The sequence below is a fragment of the Callospermophilus lateralis genome, chromosome 9, assembly GCF_048772815.1.
Source record: "Callospermophilus lateralis isolate mCalLat2 chromosome 9, mCalLat2.hap1, whole genome shotgun sequence".
Lineage (NCBI taxonomy): Eukaryota > Metazoa > Chordata > Mammalia > Rodentia > Sciuridae > Callospermophilus > Callospermophilus lateralis.
In genome coordinates, this window is record NC_135313.1 from 75,864,968 (window position 1) to 75,880,856 (window position 15,889).

At 31.4% G+C, this 15,889-nt stretch overlaps 1 protein-coding gene across 1 annotated transcript in view; it reads right to left on the minus strand.

The window, feature by feature from the left end:
• Nucleotides 1-1,184: 1,184 nt before the first annotated feature.
• The window catches only part of Arl6ip6 (ARF like GTPase 6 interacting protein 6), a 35,413-nt gene continuing 20,708 nt past the window's right edge, over nt 1,185-15,889 (minus strand). Inside the window, exon 4 of the mRNA XM_076866436.1 lies at nt 1,185-1,947. Within this exon, the coding sequence (XP_076722551.1) occupies nt 1,854-1,947 (94 nt within the window). The 3' untranslated portion in view covers nt 1,185-1,853. The remainder of the gene's footprint in view (nt 1,948-15,889) is intronic.

A 15,889-nucleotide genomic window follows, 5' to 3' on the forward strand; every position in this document is an offset into this window, starting at 1 on the left:
CAATGTCAGGAAAGATTAGAAACTAAGATTAGCCCAGCTTGAGTTAGATAACTATACTTAGTCAAATTGCTTTTCTTAGAGAGAAAAGCAATCCCTTCCTCCCAAAAAGGGGAGTGCTAGTTCAGAATAAATAGGGTTTCAAAGAAATATTTTATAGATATTTCTGTAAGTATCTAAATTTAAATAAAGATTATCTTGTACATCTTTAAGGTCTACTGCATTACTTTCTTAGTTATTAGACTCAAAAAAATGAAGGGAGCTACCTATCCAAATTTGCAGCAGGGGATGGGGGTGAGGGGTGAGGGTTGGAGCTGGAGGAGTACAGAGAAGATAAATGAATTTTGTTGCTTATACATTAGTTCGCAATGGAAGAGCCCTTTAGAGGAAAAGGGGGTAAAAAGAAGGCAAGAAGGAAGATTTTTCATTGCAACAACCACACTGGTAGGAATACTTAAGCCATAGGATTGCTACTTAGACACACCCAACACCTGTATTACTTTAAACATTTCAGATAATTTAAATTCTGAAGCAGCACTAGTCATGTCTAACTAAAGATTTCTGAATAGTTAAAAAAAAAAAAAAAAAGAGTTAACACTTTTAGAACCCTTCTTTACCTAGCAATAACATTCAGCAGAGGAATCCAGTACTCATATTCATTTCACTTAGCCTAAATAAGCAGTTTGATTACACGTGGTTTCCTATGGCCAGGGAAAATATCTTTGAAAAATCATTCACCTTTCTAAAATTGAGATGGTTTTCTAAATGTTTAGTAAGAAAGGGAACAATTAAGACTTAACTGTTATGAAAACAAAACAAAACAAACAATTATTGGATAGCATTTAAATAGCAAAAGTATATAATTACATAATCCAGATATATCTATATAAAATATAGTTTTATTACACACACATAGTCTTTCGACTTTGGTAACTAAATTTTTGAGATTAAAAAATATACTAATTCAAGTATTTCTACATACAAAAAATTCAGATTTTCATTTATTAAAAACAAAATAAGTTCTGATGAAGTAACCATATTTACAACAAGATAAATATGTAAAATGTTGGAAAATAGAAACAATGAATAGTTTCGAATTCTTAATAGTTTAATGACTGAAATAATTTATCTTTTCAGTATTTTTTTTTTTACAAATAAATTTAATTTTAAACTTACATCAATGTGCTTATTACTTTCAGACAAAAATATTTAGTATAAATGGCAGGTATTAGTTTTGCACAAGCCAAGAAATAACATTTAAAGTTGTCTAGATGCAATAATTTAAAAAAAAAATGTAGATTCAAAATGTAGTAGGAAAATATGTTAAAAAAACATAAGGAACTATGCCTCATAAAAGATATAAATGCACCTTCTATTATATGAATATCAAAAACTAAATATTTTTATTTAAAAGTAGCTTCTATAAAATGTCAGGAAAGTAGACAGTTTGTTTTTGTAATGTAATATGTAAGAAAGAAATATTTCTATCTCAATCAGTATTTCTTAGCAAAATTGTAGTATATGTACATGGAAAGGTAGGCATTATCCTGTATTCAAGTGTCCAAGTTTGATTTCCATTAAAATGTTTTCTAAATTTTATAAGAAACACACAAACAAAAGTAAAAGAATGAGGTAAGAATCTTATACTTTTAAAAAGTACTCGAAACTTAATATTCAAGATATTTTCAATGCCTAGACTCCAGAATGACGTTTTAAAAGGTCCTTCATGATGATGACGATTATGATATGTATCTGAACCATAAAATGACTTCTTAGTATTCTGAGCAGGCGATGTTTTTTTTTTCTGTTATTACAAAATTATCACAATTTTGCCAAAATATCGTTCCAGTGTGGTTTCACATAAGGCACCATGCCACAGTAAGAGCAGCTACAATGCCATTCAAAATTGCCATGCTATAGCCCATGTGGAAAGAATGTCCGGTCAGTTTCCTAGAGAAAAAGGAAAAACACAAATTAGAAAACATGGAATTTGGCATAAGAGAAATACTGACAGTTTTTATTGAAAATGCTCAAGACCTAGGACTATATTTCGTGAATGTTTATGAATACACAAGTTAAAGAATAATACTGGACATTTGCAGGATTAGCAGTGGGTAACAAATCTTAAGTTCTAAGTCAAAAACTGTCCTAATTAACAAATAAGGTTGTTTCAATGTATTAGAATAAAATGCTGAATTTGATCTCCATAGTTTTTTTTTTTACTGAGTTTCATAGTCACTTTATAAAGTCATAACATAATTATAAGGTGTAAATTGTTATAAACATGTTCATGCACCAATTAGGATTGCTTTCCCTGTTCTCTTGTTCTCACTTAGATTTAAATTAAAATACATATTATTTCAAGTATTTATCTTGTTTTTACCATTTTAGGATTATATGAAGAAACTACTTTCTCTTTGGGCTTATGTCCATGTGACTGGTTCAGATGAAATCTTTTGACATTCAGTTCTTACTTAACTGATGCGGTTTCCAATGAGTTCCTAAACACCAGTAGACAAATTTCTTATTTATGATCACTCTGAGTGACAACTAGCTTGAGAACTTTCTATGCACCATATACTCTACCATTTGTTTCTTCTATCTTTTAACAAACTTACTACCCATTCTTTCTTAGAATTCTTCCCACTAATCCAGTAAGGATGAGACATACTAAAAAAAGAAAAGAAGATAATGTCCAATTGGGGTCAGAAGGTAAAAGCAAAATCCCTTTATCATTGAAGCACACCAAACTGAGGAAAATACAGGAAGATGTACTTGCAGAAGCGGAAAAAAAAAAAAAGAAAAAAAAAAAAGTCAAAACTAACAACCAGAGGCTTGGACTGAGAAAGTCATCATATCCACATCATTTCCTCCTTTCCTAAGAAGAGACCCAACAGGGAAACACATCTAAATTAATACCTGAAGAGCACCTCATACTAATAACTCCAGTATCACAAGATATGTGGCAGAGTATGAAGGTGATACACTCTTCAAATAACAACCCCTTTGCCTTTATCTGAGGCTACAGAAGACCCAGACACTTCTTGACTGTTCCCTGTTTTGCTCCATGGGAGTTGTTATTTACTCTTTCCACTCAATCTTTCCTTTCTCAACTACAGTTAGTTTAAGATTCTTCTCATATGACACTAAAGGCTAATCTACCTATTTATATTACCTACAATATGATAAAATAGGTACTTAAATGCTTTGCCCCCTTAAAAAAGAGAATTCCTTAAATATGCATAGACAGGGAACAGAAACCTAATTTATGAAATAGAAATATCACTCAATGTAAAAAAAAATTAGTAATGACTCAGGAAACTTTTAAATTAATGCCACAAAATGAAGGTAAACAAAAAAACAGTTTCCAAAGTTAATTGTTCTATGTAACTAGTTTGTGACTTTAGCAATGACTCAAAAATAGAAACACTTCTAAAGTTCAGTTTATTAAAAACTGATACCTATGATGTTGGTATAACTGAATTTTACTAATATGTGCATGTTCAAATGCTCAGAGACCCTTACTAGGCAAGCAAAGCATTTAATAGCAATAAAGAAAATGCTCTAAAACTGGGGTTGTGGCTCAGTGGTAACACGCTTGCCTAACATGCGTGAGACAATGGGTTCGGTTCTCAGAACCAAATACAAATAAATACAATAAAGGTCCATCAACAACTAAAAAAGAAAAAATAATAATAATAAAAAAAAGAAAATGCTCTAGAGCAGTGGTTTTTAGATTTCCTACCACCTAAAATTCTGCACCCTACCCCCACATATTCTAACTGGGAACACGTAGCAATTGTCAAAGATTACTGCTAAGCAAGAAACTTAAATCTTTAAGGAATCACTTTCTTTAAAGTCTTTCTTCAAACTATCCAACATAATTTTTGTTTTTGGGATAACACACAGACAACCACTGGCATGATTTTTCTCTATAACTCTAATACGTGGTCACTGAGGTTCTGTTAGTAAAGCCTGAAGGCATCCTAGTTCTCTTTTGTAAAAACCCTACATCTACTCCTAGTATAGGAGTTTTAAATTGACACAACTGTAATGAAAACACCACCTTCAATTAATGAATTTAACATCTTCAATAAATGATGACTAAATATTACCCAAATAGGCAAAACTATCTTCATGAAGTTGGAGGACTTATGCTTTCCAATTTCAAACCTTACAATAAAACTACAGAGATCCTTAGTAAGAATAAGCATAGAGACCAATGAAATAGGATTGGAAGCTCAGGAATAAACCCTATGGTCAATTAAGGTTCCAGATGTCAAGACCACTTAAAGGGGAAGAACACTCTTCAACAAATGGTACTAGACAACTGGATGCAAAAGAATGAATTTGGTCCTCTATTTAAAACAGTATACAAATATTAACTCAAAATGAACTAAAGATCTAAATAAAATAACTAAAACTATAAACTTCTTAGGACACAGGTAAAATCTTGACCTGAAAAAAACATATTCTTTGGTACTGACACTAAAGGCAATCAGAACTAAAGAAAAAGATAAACTGGACTACATCAAACTAAAAACATTTTGTTTCAAAGGACACTATGAGGGCTGGAGATGTGGCTCAAGCGGTAGCGCGTTTGCCTGGCATGCGTGCGGCCCAGGTTCGATCCTCAGCATCACATACAAACAAAGATGTTGTGTCCGCCGAGAACTAAAAAATAAGAAAATGACAAAATATCCATTCTAAAAAGGGCACAAAGAATTTGAATAGACATTTCTGAAAAGAAGATACACAAAGAGCCAACAAGCACATGTAAACTGGTGATGCTCAAAACCATTAATCATATGGAAATGGAAATTAAAACCACTTTCATATCTACTAGAATGGTATTTTTTAAAAAAGAAAACACGTACTGATGAGCATGAAGAGAAACTGGAACTCAAATATTGCTGATGGAAATGTAGATGTAGGAAATAATTGAGATTTTTTTTAAACAATTAAGCATTATGAGCCAGCAGTTCCACAAGGTATATGCCCAATAGAAATGAAACACATTCAGACAAAATGTTCTGCTTAAATGTTCATAGCAACTTATTAATAACAGTCAAAAGGTGAAAACAATCCCAATATTTATCAACTAACAAATGGATAAACAAAATGTGGTCTATCCATATGGCATATAATTCAGTCATAAAATAGAATAGAAACACTGATACATGACAAAAAATGAATGAACTTTTTGGTCACTGGCTTTTCTACAATTTCATGAAAAGGGAAGGGACTAAGCTCAATTAGGAAACTAACTTGGGTAATTCAGATCAATAAAGTGAAATGATCATAATTTCTTAATTCCTAGGTAATAATGTCTAACATGAAAAACTTGCTAGTAAAAAATTAAAAAAAAAAATCCCATCCAGAATAAATAAAACTACAGAATTATTACTAATACTGCGAAGTCCACAAAAGTAGGTAGATAATACCTAGCCTTGACAAGCTGATATGATTTTCTTGTCATGTCATATGGATTTCTAATTTGAATTACATTACTGAATGAGGTAAACAAAAGAAAATAAATCCCACAGTCTCAGAGCAATATAACGAAAATATTTAACTTTGAAGACCTTGCATTTTACTTCAAAATTTACAAGGACTCTGAAATACGCTTAAAAAACTTTCAAAATGTCATGACTATTTTGGGAAATATTGATACAATTATTGTAATTTATATATATGAATGTGACAGAAAAAAACAATTCACAATGGAATTCTTCCCAAGTTGTTGACATTCTTTCCACATACCTACACACATTGTACACATTTATTTTCCTAAAACATCCTTTTGCTCAAAATGCTTTTGTGTTAACTGGATACGAAATATAAGTGAGCAAACACTATACTTCTAAATTTCTATGACTATTCCAAGTAGCAGAGACAGAATAAGTAATACTTCAAAGAGATTATATGCTTGTGTAAGTTGTTTTTTCTGCCAATTAAAATAGGCTATTGATTAACATTATCTGATTTTTCAATGAACAATGATATGGGGAATCTAATTATACAAATATTTCAGTCCCAAAAAGTCAATCAAGAAGACCCACTGATATAATGAAAATTAATATAATATAGTAATTAAAAAATTTTAAGAACTGATAGTTTGTTTTACCAAATAAAATAATAAGTAGAAATATAGAGAAAGAATTCAATGACAAAAATAAAATGTTTCTTAAGTTAGGATCCTAATGTGACATTTATTAGACTTTCTTTTCTATTGCAATACATTTCTGAAATGAAAATGTAAATAAATGGGAAACATTGTTCAATAAGAATAAAATAACTGTGTAAATGCAGTTACAAAGAAAAGCACATTATAATAGAACTGGTCCCATATCTTAAAAGATGAATTGTAGAAAAGGCACTATTTTGTTCTAGTTCCAAAGGATTCCTTTCCATAATAAAAATATACAATGGAGTAAGTACGTGGTCCCAGATAGTGGTGAACAGCTTGAGCTCTAGAGTAAATCTGGGTGAGTGGCAGCTTTACCACTTACAAGAGATATGAAGACAGAACAATTTATCTGTTTGACCTTCAATTTCTTCCTCTGTAAAGTGGAAATTTTACCTTTATGATTGTGATGATCAGCTGTCTGGCACAAAACAAATGATCAAGAAATGTTAGCTGCATAGTTAGGAAAAAAACTTAGCTAAAGAAGGAATTAAAAAAAATTCTTTCAACTGACTTCACTTCAACTTTCTTCTAAGCAAAACACCTAAACTTAAACTGTCCCCAAACCAAAACAAAAAAACAAACAATAACGTAAATTCAATAACAAATCCAGAAGGTGGATGGGAGAATTACTCATATGTGTATTATGTATATATGCATTTTTCTTGGTATTAACATTTTCCTACTTGTTCATAATCACTTCTCCCTTTTTAATTCATTAGAGAACCTAGATTTTAATTATTTATATCCAGATTTTGTACTACAGAATTAATTTCTAGTAATATATTTCTATTAGTATTTAATAATAACTTGTAAAGTGAATGTATCATAAAAGAATTAAATCTTAATTATTTTATTTAATGGAACACATTTAAAATTTAAGATTCAAATAAATTCAATGACTGGCAATTCAATTTATACTCTTACTTTTGAATCACAAATTAATGTATTGAATAAGCAACTACCAAAAGTCCCAAATAAATTGTGTTCAAAAGAATTTTTTAAGAACAACAGATTCAAGCAGATCTCTTTTCATGTTTTGGGTTATTTATTATTTTTACACTAGCTTTGGTTGATCTGAACTAAATCTCTACAGTGATGAAATACCAAATACTTTTTCTCAGAACCTTCACTCCTATATTGTACTTATTCTTACATTTCCTTTCTCTCACAGGTATTTATCACTTATCAGAGATGCTTTTATGACAGACTTCTTGTAATCTAAAACATTAATTAACTCCACTACCAACTGATTCTTGCCTTAAGCATAAAGTTCTCTATGCTGGCCAGAATAAGAAGTTATATTAGAGGCTCATATTAAGTATCAACTTACTATTTGTTTCTGTGTCTCTGACTGGCTTAGCAGGAGACAAAATGAGCTAGTTGATACTAATTAATTTCTCCTTCTAGACATTTGAGTTGCCTTTTATTTCTCATTCTATTCCTAAACAAGGAATCTCCAATCCTAAAGAATTTTAAGTCATGCGAGCTTTGGTTGAAGTAACTACCAGTCAGTTTTTTAATTAGAACCAAAAGCACCTATCCTTAACCTGAAATTTTAAAGAAAACACTAAAGAACATTATATTTCAATTATAGTAGTTCTTCCATATCCACATCCACAGATTCAACCAAACTTGGATAGAAAGTTTTTTAAGAATTTTGTCTATAACTGAATGTACTTTTTTTCTTTATTTTTATTGTTTAAGCAATATAGCATAACAGCTATTTATTATTTATATTGTAATAGGTATTAAAACTAATCTAGAGATGGTTTAAAGTTTGTAGGAGGATGTACACAGGTTTTATGCAAACAGTATGCCATTTTATACAACGGACTTGACCATTCATAAATTTTGTTATGTCTTGGTGTGCAGTCTTAGAACAAAACCACTGCAGATACTGAGACAACTGTAGTTATAAAATATTTCCTTTTCTTTAAGAAACAAAAATTATGTAACTTCATAGTATAAAATATATACAATATATACAGTATACAATACTGTCCTAAAAATTACTTATTAAAAATTGTTGAAGACAGGGTGTACCTTTATGTGTTCCAATGAATTTACCAGTAGATTTAAGAAAATAAGGGTTAGACTTTCAAAGCAAATATTTTTCCATTCTCGTTTGCTGTCTCTCATGAAGGAAAAAGAATTTGTTACATTAACCCCTTAGTTTTTACTCTAAAATTCTAACTTTCAAGTCCTTTTCCATTCACCATGGTTTACAAATGAATACATCAAGATAGGGAAATGAGTAAGAATCAGTATTGCCCTTCAAGATAAGAGAAGGTAGTAAGTGTTCAAAATCTGGCAGATAGCATTGCTGGAACTTAAAGGAGTCATTCAGCTTGCAGAAGAGGACAAGTTTTTAAACACTGAATACGAGGGGTTCAGAGTTCTAAACAAAACAATACAGAAGCAAGAGACAATGAAAAACATGGGAAGTTGATATGGATATAAAAAAAGGACTTGGAAAAGCTGACACTCTTTCCCTACCAGGTTTAATCATAATTCTAGTACTTACAGGACTATTCTAACCTACCTGAAAATCTCATTCTCCGTCTTTAAAATGAGGAAATTCCTCTCATCAGTATTTTTTAAACAACAACAAAAAGATGATATTAAGAAGTACTTATTAGACTGCCTGGAACTGATTAAGTATGTACTCACTAGGACAATAAATGTCAGCCATTATTTTTGGTCCTTAATTGGTTGAAGCTGCTGAGGGAGAACAAAGAACTGAGTTACTGGCTGGGTGAAATATCATTCATCCATCATAAGGAACCAATGAAAAGAAACAGGTTGGTGGGAAGTGGGAAACAATGAAATCAATTTTAGATACACTGAACTGGAAACATCAGTAGGATACTGCAGTAAAAATTACCAGAGAGCAAAAGGAAACAGTAATGAGAAATCAGATTTTTTCAGGGAGGCCAAAGATGAAGCAGGAAGGAGCATGACATAGCATTAAAGAAAGAAAAGCATTTCAAAAAAGAAGAAACGTTAAACCATTTCAAACAACAGATTGGGAAATAAAGATTCAATTTCATAATTAAGAGATCTGTAGTGAACACAAGGAGAAAAATAATTAAGTGCAGGGTGACTGCATATACCTATAGTAGCAACTGCAATCTATGGGGAGACAGGAATTTTTTTCTTCAGTCTTCTTTGATGTGAAAGAAAGGAGGGAAAAGCATGAACCTTTTTTTTCTTTAGTATAGGAGAAACAAGATGTTAAAAACTATCCTAACAAGAACACTGGATACAAAGGGAAATTTTGAAGACATGAATAAGGCAACAGGAGAGAAGGGAATAGTAAGATCTGAAGCATAGGTATAAAATTATGTTTCAATAGGGAGTATAATAATTCATTCTCTAAGAGAAGCAAGTGAAATGACAGATCAGGACAGAAGGTAAGTGAATAATCATGAAAGGGTGAAGGGAATAGGTGACATCTTGGTGAAACCGGAAGTGAAGTCCACTAAGAGTTTGACATGGGGATTTTGAATGGATACACACGCACACAAAAGTGGGAAGGGATACAGAAGGATAGATCAATAGATGGAACATGATAGCTGAGATTTTAGTTCAGACAATGAAGTTGTAAATTCTAGTTATTTGGAGCTTTGAATGATTTCAACTGTTTTATCTTCTTTCTATGGCATGTTGTAGGCCTTGGACTATTTCAGAATGAATTTGAGATCTTGAGCTACTTAACATTTTTTTCTTTTTACAAGGATGGGTAAAGTTTATAACAACTGTGACAAAATGGTTTTATGATAGTTATATTTCAATTAAAATCATTGTCTTTGCCACTAATTTATGACTCCTACTCTATTTTTTACCCCAGAAAACACTTCTCAGATTTGGCAACGAAGGCACTTTTTGTTGACCCACAATCTAAAAGGAAAAGTGAAGTGAGTAAAATAACTTGTCATATTTACTTTGTTATATACATTGTAAGTTTTTCTGCTTCTTCTAATAGGAAGCCTTTAGATGAGTTACTAGTACTGTATTATCATTTATTCATTAAAACTCAAATTTCAGCCAGCTTTTCAACTAGGTATGAAATAATTATTTGTTTTATGATATTAAAATTTGATTTTTAGAAATGTGGTTATACTTCAGTTACAAAATTAACCAACTAGGATGGGACTATCAAAAAAAAAAAAAAAATGAGACCCTGTTGTTCCTTGGCTAATATACACATCTATTTTTGTGTGTGTGTGTGTGTTGGGGGTGAGGAATACCAGGGGTTGAACTCAACCACTGAGCCACATCCCCATCCCCTGCCCTGTTTTGTATTTTATTTAGAGACACAGTCTCACTGTGTCTCTAAATAAATAAACCTCACTTTTGCTGAGGCTAGCTTTGAACTTGCAATCCTCCTGCCTTAGCCTCCTGAGAGGCTTGGGATTACAGGTTTGTGCCATCATGCCCAGCTACATCTATATTTCTTGACCAATAATTAGAAACCTTTTGTAAGGGATATTCATTTTCATAACAGTCTTCTATAGCAGGTGTTGGCAAACTAAGACCCATGTGTCCTATCAACTGTTTCTGTACTAAAGTTTTATTGCAACAGTCTTATGTCTATTGGCAGCTTTAGTCCTATAATGGCACAGCTGAGAAATTAAGAGCAAGACCACAAAGATAAAAAATACTTACCATCTAGCACTTTACAGAAAGAGCTTGCCAATTTCTGTCTAATATCTTCCTATTCAAAGGGTAGTCTGCACACCAATATTTACCAATATCATCTGAGAATTTCCTAAAAATTCAGAATCTCAGGCCTCACCCCAAACACACTGGATCAAAATCTTTAATTTTAGCTAGATCTTCTGGTGAACCTAAAAGCTTCAAAGTAAATGACATGTTCATTATTTGGAAACATATGAATTAGCAAGATTTCTAAATAGATCGTCTCTCTTCAGAAATCTAAACCAATTACTTTCTATATGAAGCCATCAAAGTTACTATAGTTTAAAAAAATAAATACCTACAGAACTTAAAGAGTGGAAGAGTTCACTGTGCTCAATATTAAATTTAGTGTTTGAAAAAGAAACTTCTAATTTTACTTTATCATCATGTTCCTAAATAGTGGATGTTGACATCTTAAAAAAAATTTACAAGACAGGTAACTCAAGTAAGAAATCAGTTATGAGACTAAACAGAACAAAAATTTCTTTCAGCTGGGTGTGGCAGCACATGCCTGTAATCTCAGCAACTCAGGAGGCTGAGACAGGAGGATTTCAAGTTCAAAGCCAGATTCAGCAACTCAGTGAGGCCCTAAACAACTTAGTGAGACCCTGTCTTAAAATAAAAAAAATTAAAAAGGGCTGGGAATGTGGCTTAGTGGTTAAGTGTCCCTGGTTTAATCTCAAGTACAAAAAAGAAAAAAGAAAAAAAGAAAAGAAAAAATTTCTCCCATCCTTCTCTCTTATCTATCCTATTCACATTGCTAGGACAGGCTATTGATAAACTGTGTATGAATATGTGTACTTGTATTTCAAAGTAGCATGTTAGGAAAAAATGGCAAAATATTTTGTAGAATGAAATGCTAAAGAATAAAATCTAAATTATCATATTGTTTACCAGATTTTATCTGGGTGGAATACAATTTATCAAGGTGTAAGTTATTTCAAATAATATACATACACACAAACCACACACATGTACATATATATATATTCATAAGCTCTCTGTTAAAGGTTACAAAAGTAATTGTCATTCTTTGACGTATACCACAATGAAATAAGCTGGAATTAAGAAAATATCACAGGAATAATTTAATAAAAGTAATGTTTTAAAAAACTAATTCACAGTTTGTTCTGTAGCAGTCTAAGATGATCTGTGAAAATAGTTCACTATTCTCCTGACCTAGAAAATCTCCTAAATCATACAAATGAAGAGGTTCAAATCTTCATGTTTACTTTAAGAACACCCATGAAATTATAACCAAACAGTGGGGCTAGATACAGGATTGATGGCTCAAAAAGAGTGCTAATTTTTTGCTACACATGCTCAGAAATGCAGAATAATGCTGACGATGTCCTCTGGTCACTGAACATATCCAGGTAAACACAGTACCCAAGATGTGCTGCCAAACTTACAGAGCTCATGGTCAGATTAACTCATACATGAATTCCCCTTGCTACAGTGAGATGATCCTTACTAAAAAGAAATTGTTCCTAAACCAGTTGCACAAAATAAAAAGATATCCCAAAGGGGGGAAAAAAAAAAAAGAAAAAATATATCTATCTATCTATCTATCTATCTATCTATATATATATATATATATATATATAAAACATGGAAATAAACTCAGCATAAAATAAGGACAAATAAAATAAAATTTTTTTTAAGTTTCCATAAATGCTAGCCCCAAAGTTTAAAAAGTCTTATATTAAGATCATACTTTTGTAAAAATAGAACTATTTTGATTTGCATGAGCTTTTTAAAGTCTACTGGTATAGCCCTAGACTGTTAAATAGTTATCCGAGGGTTATTTAAAATAAAATTTTGCAACCTTTCATTTTCAGTTATATTATTCTGTGCTGACTTATAATGATCATGGATTTAGTCTATAATTATAAAAAATAAGAAATTTCAAATCAGTCATTGTTCAAGCAATGTCAATGGAATTTTTATTACTAAGAAACAGAAAATGTTATTAAAGTACAAAGGTATCAAAAATATGGGTATATACTGACTTCAAGGGTTTTTTGTTGTTGTTTAAATTGTGTCTCATGCATGCTAGGCTCTATCACTGCACTATACTTCTAGCTCTTGACTTCCAGGTGTTATAAAACTGAAGAAATGATTATCTGGATAAACATTTACTTTGAAGATGCAATAAGTGAAGAAAAATTATAAATGCATACACATATAAACTATAATGCATCATTCATAAATAGGAGATGATGGTAAATATTTTCACCAATTGGCCCTATATGTACTAATTTACCTTACAAATAAATATGGGTTCAAGAACCCCCCATTTTATAGAACAAGTTGATTCATCAATCTGCACACCTGTAAGCTATGTTATTATAGAACTCAAATTTTCAAGTTGAAAGATTTCCTCCTTTTTAAAAAATACTTTATTTTTGTTAACATTGTATTTTGTTTCCTAGTTACAATGTCATCTAGTTAAAGCAATAGGCATCAGACAATACTGCTATCTTCTCTAATCATACATCCTCTTCTATACCAGAAGGTCTGCATAGACTCTATATTCACTAATAGTCTTAATTCTATAATAATGATTTTTCCATATATACACTGAAGTCTTTATTCTACCAACATGAATTTTGAGGCCCAATCCTATGCTTTGCCAGCACAATGTTAACTATCATAATGGCCCATGGGGACAATAGAATCCTACAGATAAGCGAAATTCTTCAAATGAAATATGTATGTACATATTTCAAATATCTTATTGTCCTAAAATTCCCTGAAACCCCTAAGAGAGAAGTGAATGAAGGTGTATCTGGTTGGATGAAACTGCTCGTTATGGTTTATTTTACCCATGTAGCAGTGCATTCAGTTGCAAAGAATGTTAGATATGTAACTTTATTCACTTGTGGATGTGTTACAGTAGAAAATCTGAGGACAGCTAACTAATGCTGGACACCATGACCCAGATTACATAAAATTCTTAGTCAGGAATTCAGGGCAAACAGTAAAAAAAAAAAATTATAAGAAAAATGAGATTTCCAGGCCTTAATATTTTATGAGTCTGTCAAAATTTTTTTTTTCCTTAAAGGAGGTAATTGAAACAGTGCTGCCAAAATTTTATTTTGCCAAGAATAAAGTTTAAAAATCACTACTATCTATTATCAGCATTACTTAAGAAAAGAAAGCATACCTAAGTATCAAAGAATAAAAAAAGAGTAGAAGAAGATAATAACAATTACACTAAAAAGGACAAAAGACAATCCATGTTAGGCTATAGTCAGACTTCCAGCTTGAAAAATCTGAAGAGAAGAAAAGAAAAAAGGGTCTGGCACCATTACAATGCCAGCTTTAGCATCTGACATCTGTTGCCTTTATCTAGTAAACCTATACTAGTCAGTGACTCACTTGCTCAAAATTCTTTCTACTAGTTTATGGGGTAGGCAAGATTTGGAAGTTACCTTTTTGGACTTCAAAGTCCTGTTTAATATAACAGGCTACCTCTCATAATCTACAAAGATTGCTGAATACACAGAAAGGGTTCCAAGTTTAAAAAAAAAAATCACTAAGTACTCTCAGGTATTTCTCATCAGGACTATTTTGTGCTTGTGGACACCTATATCTTTTCAACATCTTATGAATAACACACCATAAACAACATATCAAGGACAATGTTAAACAGGTACAAAGCAAACCCTCAATAGCTATAAAGATATATATTTATATCAAGTTACAAAAATAAGAAAAACCAAGGATAGTTAATACAATTTCCTGAAAGATTTTGTTACATCTATGTATGTCTCCACTCAGAACAGTTATAAAACATTTTAAGACATGAATGTATTTTAACCCTTGATTTCCAAAAGCTGCAGCACAGTACCATCAATATATTCATTAATAGTAATAGCACTGCAGTGGTAGCTCCAAACACTACCTAGATAATGAAACTTCATGATACTCAAATATTACAGCCAAGTTCATGATCTATCTCTTGTCAGTAGCCTTTCTCTCCAACTGCAATTAGCCATCTGACATCTGTTTCATTAGTTCATGGCAATAAAGAATCTTATTCAACAAGGAGGCAGCTCTCCAAAATGTGTATGAAAGAGCGGAAGAGTCAATTTACTGTGCTTAAAGTTAAATTTAGTGTGCTTGAAAAAGAAACTTCTAATTTAAATACTAAAACACCCACTTTTCTTGACCTCCCAGGCTTGTATTACTGTCCAAGATAAGAATCTACAACACTTTTCTATTATGCTTTTACTATTTTATCTGTTCTCTATCTTCTTAACCTTCAATGTGTAGAGCAAGAAGTTAGATAGAAACCCTAATGATACATTTTTTAAAAAAAGTGAAGTTGTATAAAAAAAGATTATTATAATAATGTCAATCCTAAGTGCTAATTTTTTCAGAAAATTCACATGGAATTTTCTGTTCTTTGCTGCCCCCTACAACTGCAGTTAAAACAAAAACACATTCACACACAAAAGCCAAGGAAATTCAAATATCTCAGCATCTAATCACATACAGAATGCTTCATAGGAAGTAACACATGTAAACGGGTAAATCACATGTGTTAGGGTATAAAATAATTTACGAAAAAGGAATTCAAACAAATCAACATGTTCTCTTTTCTTTCTCATTTCTAATTTATTTTGTAGATTCTGGATAGCATTGTAAGGAAATACATGTATATTTTGAAAAATAAGGCTGATACAACTAATCAAATTATATAAAAATTAAATTAAAAGCATGTGTTTTCTAAGTGTATTAAAATATCAGTTTTGGTTGGGAGAACAAGATGATTGCTAAACTGATTCTATGTAAATTGTATTTTAAGCAGGTTTTTGTGAAAAGACAATGCCATTCTTTACCTTAGCACATTCCTAGAAATCATTAACACTGCATAACTATAGTTTCCTTGTACTTTGTGAACCCCATATAAAATAAGCCATAAATAGAACCAATAACACATCTAAAAATTGGATACCAAATTTTAAATGTCTTTAAAATATAAAATGGTGA